This window comes from Trifolium pratense, linkage group LG5, assembly GCF_020283565.1.
Source record: "Trifolium pratense cultivar HEN17-A07 linkage group LG5, ARS_RC_1.1, whole genome shotgun sequence".
NCBI classification, from domain to species: Eukaryota; Viridiplantae; Streptophyta; class Magnoliopsida; order Fabales; family Fabaceae; genus Trifolium; species Trifolium pratense.
In genome coordinates this window covers 34,909,451-34,931,072 of record NC_060063.1, presented here as the reverse complement: position 1 = coordinate 34,931,072, position 21,622 = coordinate 34,909,451, and the positions used below count along the sequence as shown (strand labels likewise).

Here is a 21,622-nt window from a genome sequence, read left to right as displayed (position 1 = left end):
TAGATTTTCTCTGACACCATAAGACGTGAGAATTCCTTTTAAATTTCAACGGAGACAATTTCCTATAATGATTTCTTTTGCGATGACTTTTAATAAGAGTCAGAGACAATCTTTAAAGCATGTTGGGATATATCTTCTGTCGCCAGTGTTTTCACATGGTCAGTTGTATGTTGCAATTTCAAGAGTTACTTCTAGAAAATGATTAAAAATATTGATCATCGATGACGACGGTGATGATACGACTAAGACTTCAAATGTGGTCTATAAGGAAGTCTTCCGTAATATAACATAATTTTCTTTGTATGAATATTTATCCAAAATTATTGTTGAACTATCGTTTACTCAACTTTTTTCATATACCTTACATTATTGGAATTATCATATATTATTTAATCATTATATATCTTATAGCTAATCAGACCCGTGCACCGCACGGGTCGATGTTCTAGTTATACTAGAGAGAATTCATTCGCGAAACCAAACACATTCTATGTTTACCGCGTTTGACAATCAAATCAAAATGCAGAACCACACGTGCACATCGTACAGCCGCTTTTATGAATCTTTTTGATTGGTCACTTTTATAATTTCTTGCTTTAATTTTTGTTACATAAAGTTAATACTAATTTTTTTCTTTAGAAATTACCAGAACCTTCATATTAATAATTCATTCACTTTATTCCAACATTTTTTTTTAATTATTTCGTATTTTATTTTCTGTTCACCCCTTTCAGATAAATCTCTCGTTTTTCTTTTTCTTTCTCACTATTCCTTCTGAATTCCCAACACGGTTCTCAATTTTCCTGTTTTTCTTCTTCAGCCTTTGGTTTCCCAGATTTATTTTCCAATTCGTTGTTTTTCCAGGTTGAATTTGTCATAGATTTTTGTTTTTTCAATTTAGGGTTAGGGTTTTGTGCATGCAAATTTAATTGGGAGTGTTTTTTCATACCCGGTTCATTTTTTTCGTTGGTTATGTTGCTTTGGAAAATGGGAAATTTCTATTTATGATTTTTCATTCGAATAAAGCATCAAAATCGGAGCTTTTTTTATTTTATTTGGGATGGACTATTTTTTTTTCTTCTTCTTCTTCTTCTTCTTGTTATTACTTATGTTTTGGGCTTCATAGTGGATTGAATTGGTGTGGTATCTACTACAATTTGCACCCTGAAAAGTGAACAAGCTGAAATACTGTGATGAAGTGTGGTCATTGGAAGGTATTGTTGTGAGCGTAGCACTCTGAATTTGAGGTGGAATTTTTAGTCAGATCATGGATCCTGTAAGGGATGTTGGTAGTGTTGTAGGGACAGTGTTGATTCCCATGCGGTTTGTGTGGCCATATGGTGGGAGAAGTGTTTTTCTCAGTGGTTCTTTCACAAGGTGTGTATGTTTGGAATCATTATGAGTTTGACGAAATCATAATGACACTGTGATTGATTTGGTTGAAGCTCTAAAGTGTAGCTTTTGCCAAATTCACGGTGGCATACTGTGATTCTACCAAACTAACCATAAATCTAAACCCTCGCGTGCTTCATTTTTTTAATAGAATACTCTAGTTTACTTTTGCTTCTCTTTCTGTGTCCCTCTAATGTAAAATTATAAATTTTCTTTGAAAGGTGGTCTGAGCTTTTGCCAATGTCTCCAGTGGAAGGTTGCCCAGCCGTATTTCAAGTTATTTATAGATTGCCCCCGGGTTACCATCAGGTCTGTTTATGATAATGTTGCTGATTTTTTGGGACATGCATTTTAGTGTTGTATGTAGTCTTGCTGAAAAGGATTGGTGTTTTGTTTGAGCTTTGGAAGAGGATTGAGTAGAATTGTAGAAGTTTAGTTTTATGGGATTTCACATGATATATGTGTTTGTCTGGTTTTGTGGATTGTATAATTTTTATTGGCAATTATTGAGAGATATGTTCTCATAGGAAAAACCTTCCTTTTGGACGGTAATTTTATCTTATTGAGAGATATAATTTTTTGTGTGGATTGTATAAATAGCAAAAAATCTAAAATTTATGGTTTGATGTGAAGTGTGGTTGATATGGAAGTGTAATGGATAGAGGTCTATGTTGTTAATCTTAGTAGCAGTGCGATGCACTGGACCTTGAAACTGCTCTTAGAATTTGGGTTGAGCCTAACTCGACCCTTACAAAACTGGTTTGCAAGGCTCCCTCTTATAAATTCATTTTCAGGCCATATCTCATCTAATGCGGGTCCCTTGAAAATGGGTAAAACATTATAGCGGATAGCATGATATTGTTAGCCGCTATTGAAAAGACTAAAACATGGTATACAAACTAAACATAAATCCCAATATATACATAAATAGTACTCAAAAATAGAAAAACGTACAAAATAAAAGGAGTAATCAATAATTGTAGTTATAAAACTCCTGTCATTTGTCACTATCATTAAGAATCATAACCTACTACTGATTAAAATTCTAAAAGTAATCAAAATGATGGCGTACATTTAAGTCGCAAACCTTAGTCTCCGTCGCCGTACCCTTCGTTGGAAAGAACAGCCTTCGTCGTCAGAAATAGAAAATGCAGCCGTTCCTAGGTTTTGTCACAGAGAACAAAGAAAAGGGGATCTGGTTGTGGGCTTTGTGTGCGTAACAATGAGGTTTGAGAATCTTCTTGAATGAGAGTGGGAAGAAGATGCAGGGTCACACTTATACTAATAAAACAAAGGGTCATGCTAAATAGTGCCCCCGGGGCATTTGTTAAGCATACCCAAAAAGGAAACAAAAGATAAAATTAATGTTAGTAAGAGAATATTTTACACTTTCAAGGTAATAAATGCACAAGTTCCAACACATAATTTCCTTATTTATGAGCTATAAGGAGTAAATGGACATTTTAAATCCTTGTCCTAGTTGCAGACACAACAACGCTATTCAACAGCGTTTCTTCCACGATTTACGGCCACAAATGTTGGTCCTGCTGGACTTAGATAGCCTGCAAATCGCGGCACAGACGCGGTGGTCAGAAATTCCACTTCACAAACCCGTGCTCGCCTTGCTATTGACAACATAGGTCGAGATTATTTACATAGATTTATAATCCTAATTCCTGTTTGAAGCTCTAGCTGTTAAAGGTTTTTTTTTTGTTGAAATGTTATTTTGTCTTCTCAATGAGTGTTATTCAAGTTTGAGCAGTAAACTGCTTATGTTTGAGATTGCAAGTTTCAGATTATGATATGCACTGGTGAAAATGATAAAAAATCCTCTTGAGAAAATTTGGTCTTCGATAGCTGGATACTTACTATGTAATTGTTTCATTGCAGTACAAGTTTTTTGTTGATGGAGAATGGCGACATGATGAGCATCAACCTTACGTACATGGACAATATGGGATTGTCAACACTGTCTTATTGGCAACTGATCCTAACTACATACCTCTTATAACTTCAGACATTGCTTCCGGAAATAACATGGATGTGGATAATGAGACTTTTCGCCGCGTGGTAACATTTGTTATTGTTGATATGACTGCTATTTCTTTGCTGGCTTTTGACTATGTTGTACACCTGAATGTTTTTATTTTCTATTTGTTGAGACCTTTGAACCAGTAATATTGATCCATGTAGTTCTGATGAGTCTTTATTTAGAACGAACTTTAACATATTGTTCCTCATTGTCTTACTCGTCTTAGACAGGATAAGGAATATAGTGATTAGAAAGAAAGTTGGGGTAGCTCCCATTGCAAAAATGATGGTAAAAGTTTAGGTGGTTTAGACACTTGTGGAGAAGGCTTGTAGATGTGTCATTAAGGAGGGTTGATTAGATAGAGGGTAGTTCAATATGAGAGATAGAGAAGGATCAAGTAAATTTTATATCAAACCATTATGAGAGGTTTAGAGGTAAGTAGGGGTTCTCCACTTGATACATAACAAGGCATTGATTTTTGGCCTCATTTGACTAGAGCAGCAGGGATATTGAACAACGAACGAGCAAGCTACCTTGCCTCACCCTGAGATGAGGCACAGAATGAGACCCTGAGGTCCATATCGATAATAGAAAATCATTTGATTCATTGGTTTCAATGGTGGCAGCTGCAGAATCAGCTATTGGGTTAGCTATTTTCGTTATAACTTTCCGAGTCCGAAGGAATATTTCGTCTATTAAGGAGGATTCCCCGAATACCTAAAATAGAGATGATCATAAAAAATGTAAAATATTTGATAGGATCCGTTTCGGAAACGTGGAATGAATGTAAGAAAAATTCAAATGTTATATATAGTTTACACTTGCTTGTTGTTGTTGTTGTTGCACTGGCGACTTACAATGTTTTGTTACACACGTTTTGTTGAATATTTTTATTTCTACTAAACCATGACAAACGGACACTCCTTGGATTACGCGTGTCCGGGACGCATTACATTGAATGATATAATTTTCTTCTCAAATTATTATTGGTGTTGACGTGCTAGTGTCTGTGTTGTGTCTGGTGTACGTGCTTCATAGCTACTAAATGCCCATGCCTAAAATTGTATTGATTGTTCCAGCATTAAGTATAATAATAGCACTTGCATATAAAGCAGGTCCGGGTGGCGGACGATGCATTGAGTGAGGTGCTTCCAAGAATATCAGATACTGATGTACAGATTTCTCGTCAGCGTATTTCTGCATTTCTGTCTAAGCACACAGCTTATGAATTACTTCCTGAGTCAGGCAAGGTTTGGATATTTTACCATTGACTGTTTATTTTTGACTTTGAGTTGCTGACTTGCTGTAATCAAATGTACAACCCCACACTAGTCACTAATATAGTGATTTCTTGATGCAGGTTGTTGCGTTGGATGTTGATTTACCAGTGAAACAAGCATTTCATATACTGCATGAGCAGGTACATCTTTAAAAAGATTGAATAATTCTACTAAAATTTGTTTAGTTATTTGCCGTTACCGTGATGAAAAGGTGAGAAAAGGCCGATGCTATTTGAATTACCTTATGGAATTTGACCAGTTGTTTCGGAAACTTGCTTTGACAATTATTTTCAGTTGCTTTTCCTTCTTTCATCCTGTGTTCCCAAATATTGGCCATTGTGGATTGCGGTGGCGGAATTTTTAACAATTTCCATGGCCAGTCAGTGAAGGATGGCGGAGCCATGATGTTTTTCAGCAGATATGGCAGCTTAAAATGGAAGAATTTTGGCTTTCCGCCATCCACAATCGATAATATTGCTGTCGTCATATTATAGTTTTTCAGATTTAGTGTTAATTCATCTTTCATACATTGCTGGTTAGAAATTTGCTTTTGCAATTTTTCTGATCGGGATAATTTACAGGGAATATACATGGCTCCTCTCTGGGACATGTGCAAGGGGCAATTTGTTGGTGTTCTTAGTGCTTTGGATTTTGTCTTAATTTTAAGGGAGGTATGTGTTATATATTTCGTTTAAATTTTAACAGAAGATCTTAAGTTCAAGATCATCATTTCTTCTCGTGATGTCGTGCGGATATTTTTTCTTCTGTATTCGTCTGTCTAGAAGAAAGAACTGTCAACAAAGTATTATTCAAGTTGAGGATTGTTCGAATATGTCGTGACAGTTCCTTTGTACAACATATGCAAATGTTCTTTCAACCATTAACATTTCTACCAGTAATTTTCATATTTCATTGTTGAAACTTGTCAATTGTCATTGCCCTATTCTCAGTTGGGGAATCGTGGGTCTAATCTGACAGAAGAGGAGCTTGAAACACATACCATATCGGCTTGGAAAGAAGTAAAGTCATATCTAAACAAACAGAACAATGGACATGGAACTGCATTTTCTAGACATCTTATCCATGTAAGTGTTTTGTATGGCTTTATTATGTCACAAGGTTCACTTTTTTTACTAGTAGATTATGGTGTAGAAAACGTTTACAAAGATGCTTGTGTTTCGTAGTATATAAAGAACAGTTTGAGTTAATTATGGCTCTGAATATTTAAAATTTCTATAGCTGGATAACAGGTTTGCTATCGAATAGTGTCTACAACAAGCGTAAAGGAGCGAACAAAAAATATTAACAGTTTTATAAAAAAAATAAAATATTAACAGTATATTTTTATAATGATTCCATGATCTTTATCGACTATATATTTATTTTTTTGATGTAAAAGCTATATATTTAAATTGTCAAGTGTTATTATTACCATTTAATACCCATCCATTTTCCGGTGCAGTCATTTTGGGTTGAGAAGAAATTGAGACGTGTGCATACTGTTGTCACTCTTCCATTATATATTTTTTCCTCTTGTTCATTTTTTATTTTTGGTTTCCTCTTGTTCATTTTTTATTTTTGGTTTCTTTACTTTTAAGTTCAGCCTGTTTTGAATACCAAGTTTCTATTGACAGTCAAAGAATGAACATTGCAGAATAAAGGAAATTGTATCAAAAATTGAAAGGCAGAGAGAATCTTGAATGTTAAATTTCTAGACTTGGAAGCTGCTTTAGTAATCTTCCTGAAAACCTGTTTTGGCCTTGGATTTTTATAAATGTGGTCTTAATCATGAAATGATAGAATGAATTTGTCTAGGTTGAGTGAAATTATTTTCAGTTTATGCTTCCTTGTTTTATATTTTGTTGAAGTTTCCTCACCAACTATACTGTTAGCTCACTTACAGTATTCAGCACTCTGTTTGGTTATTCTTTTACGATGCAGGCAGGACCATATGATAATCTTAAAGATATTTCCATGAAGATCTTACACAAGGAGGTCTCAACAGTCCCTATTATCCATTCAACTTCTGAAGATGGTTCATTTCCACAGTTACTACATCTTGCTTCACTTTCAGGAATACTCAAATGTAAGCTCTTATGATAGCTTTTTTGATAATATTATAAAGGATGCTTTATTCTTACCAAATTGTTTTTTCAGGCATTTGTAGGTATTTTAGGAATTGCTCTAGTTCATTGCCTATACTACAACTTCCAATCTGTGCAATACCTGTGGGCACATGGGTGCCCAAAATCGGGGAATCAAATCGACGGCCTCTAGCAGTATTGCGACCGAGCTCTTCTCTTGCTTCAGCCCTAAATTTATTAGTTCAAGGTGTGAACTTTTTATCTGACATTGAACATTGTGTATCAAAAAGAAATGCGAGAGAGAAAGAATGAAGAAATTGATTTCTCATTATACTTCTGAGGTATTAGGCGAATGATCGAGGGCAATGTCTCCCACTTTGAGAAGAATGTTGATTTGTGATTTATTATTAACGACCAAATGAGAATATGAATTTTATGGGGGATATCGTTTTCTTCTTCAAGCCTCAAATTACAGAAGAAAATTTTCCATTGAATATGAATATGAATATGATTTCCTTTGCTTTTGCAGCTCAAGCAAGTTCAATACCAATTGTTGATGATAATGACTCATTACTGGATATATATTGTCGAAGGTTTGTTCTGTTATGCTTTTTATCCTTGCCCTTGTCAGTATTATTCTTATTCTTTTTTTTCTTCTTGATTTTCTCATTTATTTAGGAATGAGTCTATATGTCTGATAACTAGGGATTATTGTCTAGTCTTTTGTATCAAGTTAGCATCAAGCTATTATCAATAATATTCAAGCGCGTAATACTTTTCTTCTCTTTTTTTTTATCTAAAACCTATAACTTCAACATGGTAAAACCAAAATTATAATATGGTATGAAAGCCTATCGATTCGAGCTATCCACCATATTATCCACGCACCAAGTTCAGTAGTTGTAGCCTTGTAGGCATGAGGGGGTGTATTGGGAGAAAATCCAAATGACACGTTGAAAAGAGATAAGACCAAAAAAAAAGTTTATAATGAGTACTCCCAACCTTATAAGCCAGTTATGTAGGAATATATTAGGCACAATATTAAAACCTAAATTACTTCATTATGTTTTGTTGGATACACTACAAAATCAATCTATGGTTCAAGCATTAAATTGTCCTCCTAACATTTATTTCTTTGCAATTGTAAAAGCTTCTCACTTTTACTCTCCACCCTTTATTTATAGTGATATAATGGCTTTGGCAAAGGACAAGGCATATACACATATCAATCTTGATGAAATGACTGTTCAACAGGTAGGTTTGTATTTCGTTTTTGCATACCAACAAACTTCTGTATTTTGAAAATTAAAATACAAGTATGTCCTGATTTCATCCTTTATTAGTTAAGCAATTTGCTTGATGAGCTAGAGAACACTGTAGGATGATCTTGAGAATTAATAGATCTCTTCAGTATTCTCTAATGGTTTTTCTTATGTTTTAAATCATGTTTAGTTCCCATCATACAGCATAGGTTAAACTAGAACAGATGCTTTGATTAGTGTATTGGGTCTTGCTGAAGTATAAAATTCCCTTTATTCTCAGCATAGGTTAAACCTTAAATGATATTCGAACATATTTTTCGTTTGCTTCATTATCAGTTGATTCAGAAATCTAGGTGTTGATGCCTTCACTAAACAAACATTGATGAATAATAGATGCTAATATTAACGTTATATTAAGGCCTTCTTTTTCTTCCAATATATTAGTTATTGATGCTGAGTTGAATTATTCTTTTTTATATTGAAATTTGAAAGTTTATGTGCACCTGTAGCTTACTTTGCACATCATGGAAATATGTATGCACTTTTCCATTTGTAGAGTTTACTTCCTCATTGTCTTGTATTTTCCTGCTGAAGCTTTGCGAACTTTCAGTGATATCATATCTTATGAATGTTGGTAAATGAAGACTTTGATGGTGCATGTAATGAATCCTAACCGCTATAAATCACTCATTGAGAGGATTGGCCAGGATAACATCTTCACCTTTGATGACTTACTTTCATTGAGATGTTGTGACTTTTCTATTTTTATTATATGAAAAAGGAATATTTCACTTTGGCCTAAAATATAATGTTAGTGTCATTGTCAGTCTGTAGTCTAAGCCAAGGTTGGATACTTTATCTATTTATACGGAGGCCCTTGTTTCTATTTTATTGACTTTTTTCTTGACATAATAGTATCTCTTGTTTGCTTTATTGTTCAGGCTTTGCAGTTGGGCCAGGACGCATACGAGCTTAGAAGTCAACGATGTCAGATGTGTTTGCGTTCTGATTCACTGCATAAAGTGATTGAGCGTTTGGCAAATCCAGGTTGGCTTTGGTTTCCTTTGTTTGGATGAAACATTTTTTATTTTTTTTTTAATTTCCTTGTCGATGTAACTATATCTGATAGGGTGACCGATCGTATCATTCAAGGTTTACTTATTATCGACATTCGATATTCGTTTGTATATTTCAATATTTTGTAACCCCAATTTTTCATTGAATATGGAGAGTAGAGAACTTTTTCTGATATTTTTTGACTTTATTTTGAGGATTGTTATGCTGAAAATTGTGCTGTCAAATATTGGATTCAGGTGTGAGGCGGATTGTTATCGTGGAAGCAGGCAGCAAGCGTTTAGAAGGCATTGTCTCATTGAGTGACATATTCAAGTTCTTTCTCAGTTAGTTTTTTGGACTGGTAATGCAGGAGTTAAATGGTATGTGCAGTACTATATCAAATACTTAATTTAGGCCACCATCACTTCAAAGATGTAATGTTGTTATTTATGTTGTGATTCGATCTCATTTTATTGTAATACAATTAGATTGGCCTCTTGCTTTGGCGCCTCATTTTACTATTTTAGGCTAGAGATAGAGGCTTGTAAATTCTGAGTATTTATTGCCCTAAATTTATTCATCTTCCCATTTGTATCATCTTCAAAATTAAATGTATTGTGCCTCTGATACAAGATACTGAAAAGGTGTTGGGGGGGAGCAAAAGAAAAGATATGTAATCATTACATGTTATTCTTGCTTTATATTTTTTCATCGATGATCTTCGCTCAGTTGTTATCTTTGGTTAACCTTAAGTGTATTTGATACTCCGTCTGATTTCATATATAAGTAAACAAACTACTTTCATACTCATTAAGAAATAGTAGTGGTCTCATTTAATATTTCTAGAAGTATAACTACTAGTCTAATACTACTGCGAGTGTGCGACTCAAAAAGTCAAAACATGTCTTTGTCCATTAACTTCTGGGATCTCAAACACTGAACATCTTGTATATAAATCACAACATCTCTCACTTTTCCATTTATTTCCTTGTAAACCTGGAAATGATAAAAATCGCACATTATGACATTAATGATTTAACTGATACATTGAGAAAGAACTATATCTACTGATAGAAAACTTTTGAGGAATAGAGAAAATTACCAAATCATAGAAGCGATGAAAGTGATTGTCATACCCTAATTTTGTCCTATCATTTTCATAAATTATTTTTCTTGTTTTCATTATTATTATTATTAAAACAAAATTATCAAAAAGATAAAAAGAGAACGTAGCGTGAGCTTCCCCCCTTCCCCATTTTCAGTTTCTTTTATTTGTTATTAACTAACACAAAAACCAAAAAAATGAAACAAGAAGGACAGAACACTGTAGCTAGCAGCACAGTGCACGTTCCCTTTCCTCCATGAACAGTGTTGCGCCTCCTCCCTACCCTGCTGCTAGCTTCACTTTCTTCTACAACTTTTCACTAAAACATCACCAAATTCACAAGCAAGTAGGAAAGACCAATCACTTCTTTTCTTCTTTTTAATACGTGCAATACCAATTGTTTTTTCAAACCACACTTTAATCATAACTCAAATTAATCTATTGGACAAAGATGCATCAATTTTGTGTATAAATATAGAGCAAAAATCAGAACAGAGGGAGGACGAATTGGAGAGAGGAGAAACTGAGAGAAAAGGCAGAGAAAACCACAATTTCACCCTTTTTTACCATTTTCACTCAATTTTCGAAATCCATTAAAACCTCCTCCAACCTTCAATTTTCTTCAACCAAATCACTCCAAACACTTCCTAAGGCTTAAAACCATCAAAAGAATCAAATAAAAACACCCAGAAATGCATATCCAAAGCTCAAAATAAAAACACCCATCAAAAGAATCAAATAAAAACACCCAGAAAAGAGTAGGTGTTAACCCGCCAAAGCAAATCTCGAAACCACATGTTATTTTTAAATTTTTGATGAACTTTTGATGATGTTGCTGTTTAAGGCCGAAGAAGATGAAGGGAGGTTGAAGACGATGACGTGTCAGCGCGTCATTGGCTCCCTCCCAAGTTTAAAAAATGTCTGTTGGATCTGGTGAAAGGCTGAGATCTGTTTGATTATTTTAAAATCCAAGCCATCTGATGAATCAGAAAGCCCAGATCTGTGAAGCCTATCGCACACCCTGATCTTGATGACACGCTGAATCATTTTTGTTCTGTTTGGTATTTTTTTTGGACGAACTGGGCTGGGCTTGGTGTTGCAGCTTTCCTATTGCCTCAACCCTAGACCCAGTTGACATCCCAGAGAAGGTTTATTTTTTTTTTAGAGCTTATTCAAATAAGAGCTTATTCACATAAGTGAATATTTAAATAAGTGCTTATCCATTGGAAATGATTATTTGAGTTATTGATTAATTAGTCAATTAATTAAATATTTGATTAAGTGAGTAACCATCTAAGTTGTTTGATTAAAAGTGCTTAAGTTACTAAGTGCTTAAATGGTTAAACCAGTATTTTAAAAATCAGACCGGCCGGTCCGACCGGCAACCGGATATGTCACTGGTTCAGTCTGCAATTGAACCGGTCAACATTTAATTAAACCGGTCAAACACGTGCAGCTTTATTTGAAAAATATTCAATATTTGAATAGGCTGGGAATCGAATACGCGCGGCCCACCAACAAGAAGCTTGGGTCGGGCTTTAAACCACTACGCCAGTAGAAATTGTTGATTCTTAATTTGCCTTCAAATATATATAATCAAACTGTTGCTTTTGAACAAATTTACCAACCATTTACTTCACTCACGTTTTTTTTTTCCTTTCTTTTTTTTTTCTTTTCAAGAAAATAGAATCTATGGTTTTATTTGAGGATAAAATATGACGATTCCAAACGGGTTCCCTCACTTAAGTTTTTTTCTTTCTTTTGTGTAAAATTTCAACTTTTTTAAAAGTTTTCTAAAATAAAAAACTAAACATTCTTTTTTTTTTTTTTGGTGATAAAACTAAACATTCTTTTATGTCTTTGACAAGTTAATTTTTTTGATTGATTAATGATAGAAGGGATGATATCATAAATAATATTTATACAGTTTAATTTATATTTAAATTTTAATTTTTTATAGAGACGAAATTGTACAACCGACTCGGTTCAATATATATTAGACACTTTATTATTTTATTACATACTTTGTTATTCCGTTTATGTTTTATGTTACAATTACACATTGTTTAAAACTTATTTGTGTTTGATGTTTAAAACTTATTTGGATTTGTATTTTGTACTATTTTAATGTGTATGACGACGATGTTTAGGATTTGAATTTAAGAACATGTGACATTATGAGTTTATAATTTTTTTAACTATATATATATATATATATATATATATATATATATATATATATATAGGCCGGTTCAATAACTATATAGAGACCGGTTCATTCTACCGATTTAATACGGTTTAATCCGGTTTGTCATGCGGTTCGACCAGTGACCCAGTGGTTCGACCAATGAACCAATGATCCAGTGCCTCGCCGGTTCGATGGCCGGTCCGGTTTTTAAAACACTGGGTTAAACACTTAAGTAAGTGATTATTAGTTAAGTGATTAATTAATCAAAACCTCTCATGCTTATTTTAATAAGTTCATATTTAATGTTTGGACACTACAAGAAAAAAGGAAAATAGCGGCTGTCAAATATCAGCGGTTCTAGGTCAACTGTCGCCGCTTACTTTCAAAAGCACTTCCTTGCTTTAAAAACCCCGTAACTCAACTTTTTCTTTCTTAAAATAAACATGATTAAGCAAAATCGACAAGCTAGACAAAAGTTTCAGTTCGCGCATATATGTATATATTGTCTATACTTTGTTAGCTTGATTTGTTTCTTCTTCGTCTTGCTTAAATTTATTCAACACTTAATCAATAAATAGAATGAAAAAGAAGGGACTGACGTATGACTTTCTCTACCCGAATGGTTTCGAGGCCCTGACGTATGACTCGTGTCTCGGACCATTCTCATTCTCGAACCTTAAAAACACGTAAAAAACATCTCTTAATTTTTTCTTTTGATTTCGTTAAATCAGACTAAAACGACTTAAGATTAAAAGGATGAAAAAGGAAGGGACCGACGTATGACTCTCTCTACCTGGATAATTTCGAGGCCCTGACGTATGACTCGTGTCTCGAATTATCCTAATTCTCAAACATTTACACAAAACTCCTAAAATCAACTCAACATACTCAAACCTTTTCCACTACCCGCGCGCACAGTAAAAGTAAAACTCTTTTCACAAAACAAGTGACGTTTTCGTCCTTTCTCCGTAACACAAACAACGCTTAAGCCTCCACCGTGCGAGCATACAAGCAACGTTTAAATACGAGAATGCGACATTCTTCGTAATGCAAACCACGCTTAAGCCTCCGAAGTGCGAGCATACAAGCAGCGTTTAAATACGAGAATGTGACTTAGACGTCATACGTCTAAAAACAACCAACTCACAAACTTTTTTTTACCCTGAACTACGAAACCCTGATTTTCCCATTGCAGCTAGGAATACGTAGAAGCAGGATTCAACATCTTGTCGGGCATAATAATAAAAAACAAACATTTTTCCCCATATCCAATATTATCATATTAATAATATTAAAAAACATTTTTCTATCGATGAAGAAACAAGTATTTAAGCAAACATTAAAAACATATTAAAGCAAACAAACAATCTCCTTCTAAAAGGTTCCAGTTGAGTACGACGGATGTGAGGGGTGTTAATACGTTCCCCTCGCATAACCAACTCCCGAACCCATTTTTCTATACCACTCAAGATTTTCTCGATATTTTCCTTTCCCTTCTTTGGGATAAATAAAATTCGGTGGCGACTCTGTTATTTTTCGAGTGTTTACACTCGAGGATTTTTCGCGCCGCGACAGTGATCTCCGAGTCTGAGCAATAAAGTATCGATCCAAATAGTGAAAGAAACGAGAAAGCCATCTAACCATAATTTTATTGTTAGGCACCTTCCTCACGAGTTCTCGCAACATAAATTCATCTAACCGTAGATGCCTCCAGTTTCATACGACTCTAACCTATCTCAAGTACTACACATTCCTCATTTTGGATGATCTATGTCTATCCCTCAAACACCACAGTTACAAGACGACCCTTCATTGCATTGATTTTGTATTACTTACACAGTAACCAACATATGCAATTATGGATATAAATCTTAACAAACTAACAATTCATATTAAATTTTTTAAACTCATAATCTGAATTTGAAGAAAAAATAGACAAAGTTTAATTTGAGTTAAAACAAAGAATAAATTGAACATCTACACAAATTTGCATCTATGAAAGCAAAACACTTTAAACACATTGAAGCCATAAAAATTGGAGAAAATGTACAATACATGAAAAAAAACTAATTATATATATATATATATATATATATATATATATATATATATATATATATATATATATATATATATTCAACAGCTTACATAAGTTTCCTTCCTGCTACAGAAAAATAAATAAACCAACCTATATTATATATTGAACAGTTTTTCTTCTTACATCATATTTCCTTTCTACCATAGAATTTCTCTGGGCAACAACACCTCAACAATATACGGATTGCGGAACATAACACATATAGCCTCATAGAGTACAGTCAGAGAGAAATAAACTCAAACAAAAGTGGATTCAAGATAGGAGAAATAAACTCCTTCATATTTAAGCAATGCCACACAGACTAGGAAAAATAAATTCCTATAATGGCACATAGTCATACATGCACATCACATATAGTAGAAAAATAAATTCCACCTGCTCCCCCTCAACACATGCATAAACTTCACTCCCCCTCAAAACATGCATATCACACATAAGATGCTATACCGGATGCTATAGCATTCTTCATCACATCATGCACATTAGAAATATTACTCCCCCTTTTTAGCCATAAATTATGACAAATAAATAGAATATGAGCAAAATACAGAGTACCACAGAGTATCATAACATAGAAAGCCATAAAGTGCATATTACAAACCATCAGGGCATAGTCCACAAAATAAAAATCCAGAAAAATACATGCAAATAAAGCATAAGCAGGTCACATAGATGGACTTTGTAACGCCCTCAATTTTTTTAAGTAATAAAATTCAAATCGTGCTCTATCTATTTTGCGCACCTAGCTAGCTTATTTTCTAGTTTCGGTGTGACAATGATAAAATAATTATTTTTGGACCTTACATGTTTATGAATTATTCCTATATATATTGACCAATTGATGATGTGTTTTAATAAATATAAATTATTCCATAATTTGTTAACATAGTGTGCGGAAAAAAAAAATAAAGAAAGGAAAAGATGATGTAATGTATATATGTGGAGCGGCCGATAAGTCCTGAAATTTTGCTAATTTTGGGTGAACATATTAATGCAGAAGATCATTGACTTTATTTGAGGATTTATTTCCCTTCTATTTACAATTCACGCTGATTGTAATGGTTGAAGAGATCGTGATGATTTTCATTGGCAAAATCAATTATCATAAAATGCTATGAATTCCACCTATTTCAATTGATTTGCTCTTATCATAATTCCCTTTCATATACCATGTTTAATTACTTGTTTTCAAATAATCAAACCCCCAAGTCTATTCCACCTTGGCAGCCACACAATCCTCAATAAATTGTATGTTCCTCTCCCTTCTAGAAAGTGATACGTGAACCTTCGTATAGAAAAAAAAATATTGCAACCTTTATTTCATCAGATTTCCCTAAACTTTGTGAGCAAGATTGTCATAGAGTGATACCATTATTTAAAGACACGTATGTTATAGTTCCAATCACCTCATCTCAATTCCGTACTCCTAAACATAAGAAAATAGAAAGAGCAAGAAACACTCCACCAACCCTTTATTTTCTCCGTGCCATTATTAGAGGTAATAGCTCCACCCTTCTTTCTTCTAACCTGTTTACTTTTGCTATCTCTAATACAAAGTTTTATTCTTTTAAAGTTTCAAATCCTTCTTTGTACGAGTGACATGGAAGCTTAAAGACTCCGAGTTAGAATAGAAAAGCGCCTAAGGTAAGGGCTTCCCCATACATTCATGCTATATAGGGATTTGTTGTGAGATGATAGTAGAACTTTTGCCACTTAAAACGAACCAAATGAATCAACTCTATATAAAAATGATAATAACAATAATTTGTTTCTGTTAATGCTACTGTGTTTTATTTGTCCACGTACTTAGTTTACCAGAAATTATATATATATATATATTGTCATCAGTTACCACAAGTACTTATCATGTGGAATGGATTGTTCTTTATTCTCCAGGAATAATATTAAGCCTGGGCACAATGTTAACGGTAAAACACAAATATTTATTGATTTAAGGTTTTCGGATCGGAGTTTAACCAGATCAGAAATGGAGAGCATGGCATCATAGTAAGTCATCGACATCCCAACTATGTTGGCACCTCAATGCACTACCACTCCTCTACCATCTCACCAAAAGTATTATTAAAATGAAAAAACAAAAGAAAGGGTGGGGGGGCATAAACCAAACCCACCAAAACAAGATTAGCGAAAGCGATAATTAGACAAACCAACTCTATCTCTAAAGAAACTCTCTCTAGAGCAACTTGGTATTGATCCCACCAGACTAACCCATCCACAAAAAAACCCGCATTAGCTAATGTGTCTGCGCAAGTATTTCCTTCTCTATAAATATGAGAAAATCTAAAACGAAAATTTCTAACGAGATGAAGACAATTTTTCCATTTAACCTTCAGGTTCCAAGGGACCACATTCACATTAGTGAAAGCTTGAACTAAGAGGATAGAGTCACATTCAAGCCAAAGATGGGTCCATCCTTTAACAGAAGCAAATTCAATAGCATAAATTGCAGCGCAAATTTCAGCATAAAGAGAGGTTGCAACACCAATGTTAGCTGAAAATGACCTAAAAAAGTACCAAGATGGTCTCTAAAGATGCCACCACAAGAAGAAATACCTGGAGAACCTCTAGAGGCTCCGTCAGTATTGCACTTCACCCAAAAACTAGGAGGCATGATCCAATTGACTTGTTTAATAGATGGCGGAGGGGGAGGATGACAATCAACACCAAAATGCTTGAGGATAGAAAATTCTTTTATAGATGAGTACATGTGACCTTTGGAATAATGAGCTGCTTGATGAATAAGAATTTTCACAAAGATCAGATCACGAGAAAAATAGGGATAAATATCATTAAATCTTATATATATATATATATATATATATATATATATATATATATATATATATATATATATATATATATTGAAATTATAATCAAAGTAATTAATTTTAAGATTTAATCTAAATATTTGATTCATAATAACTATACAAGTAAAAGTCATAAACTCCTCACAATCCTACATATGAAAGAAAGTAGAATTGCAACATATTTGAGATTAACACAAAAACAATCAAACATATTTTTTTAGTATTTTGTGTTATATAAGCATTAGTAAAAATTTAAAATCAAAGAAAAACAATAATAATACATTTTTTACTAGTTTTACTATATTAAACTACCTTTTGTTACGGTTCATCATCTTCAACCTCATGCTAACCATCACCAAAACCTCAAAAATCATTTTTTTTTTCATTCTTGCACCAAATTGGACATGTAAATATACAATTTTGCTCAGAATTTCATGGGGATTATAAATATACACTTAAATTTTATTAATTCTTACTCAAACATTCGAATTTTCATATCAAAGTAAGAACCCTAAAAAAAGAAATTATATGTTGAGCCTGGGCACGTGCCAGGTATGCCAGGCGGTAAAATCGCCCCTGGAGAGGATCATGGTTGGATAATTTATACTACCCTTTTGTACTGTTCACTTTAGATACATATATAATTTTGCTTCCGGTTACGAGGATTACACTAGTCTTGTTTAATACAAATTAAAGGATATACTTAAAGTAATAAAGGGAAACTAGTTCATCGCAGGTCAGGTTGGTCTTTGTAACACCCAAACCCATTATTTATATATTTCTATCTTAGTAAAATCTTTTTCAAAATACGCAACGGAAAATCACATTTAATTTATTTATATCGGTTCGAGTATTACACTCCTCTACCAAAATAATACTAATGCAGTTAATTAGTAAAAATACTTGTTTATACAAATGTTAAATCAACTAATGTATTTATTTGCTATACAAAACAACCTAGATAAGGAGACTCTATATACATATAAAACCCCTTTTTCCCGTGTCACAATCAGAGCGGAGCTTCACCGACGACTCGACATCGAATACCACAAAACCTGTAAATCTGAACCCCCAACGATCCAACACATAACACATAAAAGAGAGTTAGATAACATACTCAAAATATACAAGTGTAAGTAAATGGTACTTAAACACTCCTTCATAAAAACATGCATAATCATACATTATACATATACATCACCATCATTCATGCATATTCATATATCATGCATATACTTCATTTATCACCTAATCAAACATCCACAAAATACACCAAACATATAGTTTCACGTCGTCTCGGACAATACCAAAACATCAACAAATACATTGTTCAGATTATGGTCATGACGGACCCTGCGTTGTTCATTTTTATAGTCATGACGGACTCTGCTCCTCACATACGGATTAACAATCAACATTTACCAAGTATGTGTCAAACATCATTTATTATAAAATGCACACATAATCCCTAATGCAATCTAATGCTTCACATTCATGTTATGTCCTCTAGACACCTCTAATGCATGTGGTACCATCGTCTTTATCAGAGTATTTCACCTCCGATATCCGTCTTTATCAAACAAATATAGTTCGATATCCTTCTTTATTGGACAAGCCAATATCCCTAAATATTCATGATGCATGCACTCAAAACTCATGAATATATTCATCAACAATTTTGGCATATAGCCCGTCAACAATAACGTGGAACACTATCCAACGTCCGTCTTTATTAAGATAATCAATACCTTAATATCCGTCTTTATTAGAATAACATAATTCTAATATCCTTCTTTATTAAGTTGATTAACACCTTAATATACTTCATTTATACTTCATACATGATTAACAATCGTTATAAGCATCAACAAGCATCAACAAGCATCAACAATCATGTAAGAATAAGACACTGATTGAAAATACATGCAAAGGAAGACAGCAGATGAAAATCTGGTGAAATCTGCAGTATTTCCGCCTGGGGCGGAAATATTTACGTTTGAGGCGGAAGTTTTCGCCTGAGGCGCAAAAGTTTACGTTTGAGGCACAGAAACACCTGAAAGGTTGGCTGCTCACTGCTCTTCCGTTTCAGGCGGAAATTATTGCGCCTGAGGCGGAAAAACTTGCGTTTTCTACACAAAAACGCCCAAAAATCCCATTTTTCATGTCATAAACCCCAAATAAGTTTATATTCAAGCATAACAAGCATATCTAAACACAAAAGGACAATTCATTTCTCAGATCTACATCATAAACATCGAAAAAGTAAAGATTGAACACTTTTACTCAAAACACTCAAGAACACAATGTTCTTGAGTTTAATCCTTTATAAATCTCGTTTTTAACCATTAGATTCATTCATACATCATGATAAGAGCATGTTAAACATGTTATGAACCTTGGAATCGATTTCCATTAAGAAAATCCATTCACAACCAAAACGAAAATGGGGTGGAGGAAGTTCGGGTGAGGAGAAATCGACATTCTCCCCTTCCTCGGATCACCCACGAATATGAAATCTACTCTCTTACCTGGATTCGAAGAAAACACGACGAAGATCTCGAATCCCTAGCTCTCCCTTTGCCCTAGCTCCCAAGCTCTCCTCTTCCTCTCTTCAAGAACACAAGAACATGAGAAAAATGAATTTCTCTCTCTTTCCTTGCCCTTAATGGGCGCCCCCTCACACACACTCAAGGCCCATTGGGCCTCAAGCCCAATTGGCTTGGCCCAATAACGCGTTAACTCACTCTACTCGCTTAATAACTAAAGTATTCGATAAATAACCCTAGTTATTAACTTAATTAAAATGCCACGTTAAATAAAATGTTTTAACACATAAAAATAATAATACGAAAATTGGGTCGTTACAACTCTCCCCCACTTAAAAGATTTTCGCCCTCGAAAATTACGCTACTAAAACAACTTCGGATAACTCCTGTATCCGACCCTCCAACGAAACGCTCAAAACACTACACATTACCAAGTTTGACAAAATTAGTTTATCCCATCCAACACAATTTTTGTCCATTTATCAACAAGAGATCAAGGACGGCCAGTTCCTCAATTTGTCGATAAATATTCAACAATCATGATATCGGCACAAAACATTCTTATCAAATCGCTAAAACGCCAACTCCGCACGAAACATCCATAGATTCACATTCTACGGCCTCACAACGTTACCCTAAAACTGGTACAACCAATTGAACACACTCCGAAAAGGTACTCCCGTGGAATACTCCACAACTCCACAAATCCTATAAGTCTCTAATTCCCTCATGAATCACTTAACCGTGGTACACCACTTATTCATATTCGAATCTTATTCCAACATATCACTCGATAATTCAATTCCAACAATCACTTGATGACCAACATTCTCAAACTTCATTGACACATGCTAAAAACTACCGTCTCTAACCGTCAAATTCCTTTTCTCACATTGAGTCGAATCCAATACGACTACTCTATTCCCAAGTAATCTCTTAACCAATATGTGCATTCCTTAACGCAAACGTTTTCCAACACCACTTCTCCTTAGTACATTCGATCCCAAAATCAAACTCTTGAATTAAATCCACAAAGCTCCAAATTCTCGTCATACGATCTAACTCTATCCATTAAATTCTAATATAAGGTACAAGGTCTTCCAATATCAACTCTTTGTCATAGTATTCTTACTAGCGACTCCTTGTCTACTCCCAACCTGACATTTCTAGAAAATTTCTAAAAATTCTCGTCCAAAATACATTTTAAGTTATGCACCAAATCACTACCGTTCCATCATCCATGATGAAACAATTTAAAATCATTTACTTCATTGTCACCGATTACGACCATACTACATCAACATCCACGATGCATCTAACAAAACTAGTCTCTACCGACTCTTCCATTCCATGAATCCAAATTCCTTAGCAAATACTTACTCACTCTTATCTTGTGGGCACTACCAAATGCTCTCTGACACTTACCTTAGGCATCACCTTCAACTCCTTACTATATGTGCTCAAACACAACATCTACTCATATGTGCGGTAATCCTTTTCGCAAACTCTCACCTAACACAAGTCACTTCCAACATGACCTCCTACTACTCATTCTCAACACGTTCTCCAACGGCTAACTTCCTTATTCTTCATCATTTAAAAATGATACCTCTCATTTAGCTTCATCTCAACCTCCAAGACTCTACGTTCTCATTCAACATGTGACACCAATTGTCCGGTCATTATCCAAGTCCAATTACCCTTTCTTCGGCAAGCCTCTCACAAAATCTTTCGAATTGTTATCCTACTTC

At 34.2% G+C, this 21,622-nt stretch overlaps 1 protein-coding gene across 1 annotated transcript; it reads left to right on the top strand.

The window, feature by feature from the left end:
- The first annotated feature begins 457 nt into the window (after positions 1-457).
- LOC123884262 (sucrose nonfermenting 4-like protein) lies at positions 458-9,805 on the top strand. Its single transcript, XM_045933331.1, has 13 exons — positions 458-1,377; positions 1,614-1,701; positions 3,283-3,462; positions 4,540-4,674; positions 4,785-4,844; positions 5,286-5,375; positions 5,655-5,789; positions 6,646-6,790; positions 6,862-7,035; positions 7,318-7,381; positions 7,973-8,042; positions 8,992-9,097; positions 9,364-9,805. Exons 1-13 carry the CDS (start codon positions 1,268-1,270, stop codon positions 9,453-9,455), a joined length of 1,449 nt encoding a protein of 482 aa, XP_045789287.1. The 5' UTR covers positions 458-1,267; the 3' UTR covers positions 9,456-9,805.
- The last annotated feature ends 11,817 nt before the right edge of the window (positions 9,806-21,622 follow it).

Bases quoted from the DNA above. Each gene is read 5' to 3' on its own strand.
- LOC123884262 (XM_045933331.1), top strand. From the start codon at position 1,268: ATGGATCCTGTAAGGGATGTTGGTAGTGTTGTAGGGACAGTGTTGATT. The intron at 1,378-1,613 runs GTGTGTATGTTT...TTTCTTTGAAAG, and splicing joins CTCAGTGGTTCTTTCACAAG to GTGGTCTGAGCTTTTGCCAA. The intron at 8,043-8,991 runs GTAGGTTTGTAT...TTTATTGTTCAG, and splicing joins ATGAAATGACTGTTCAACAG to GCTTTGCAGTTGGGCCAGGA.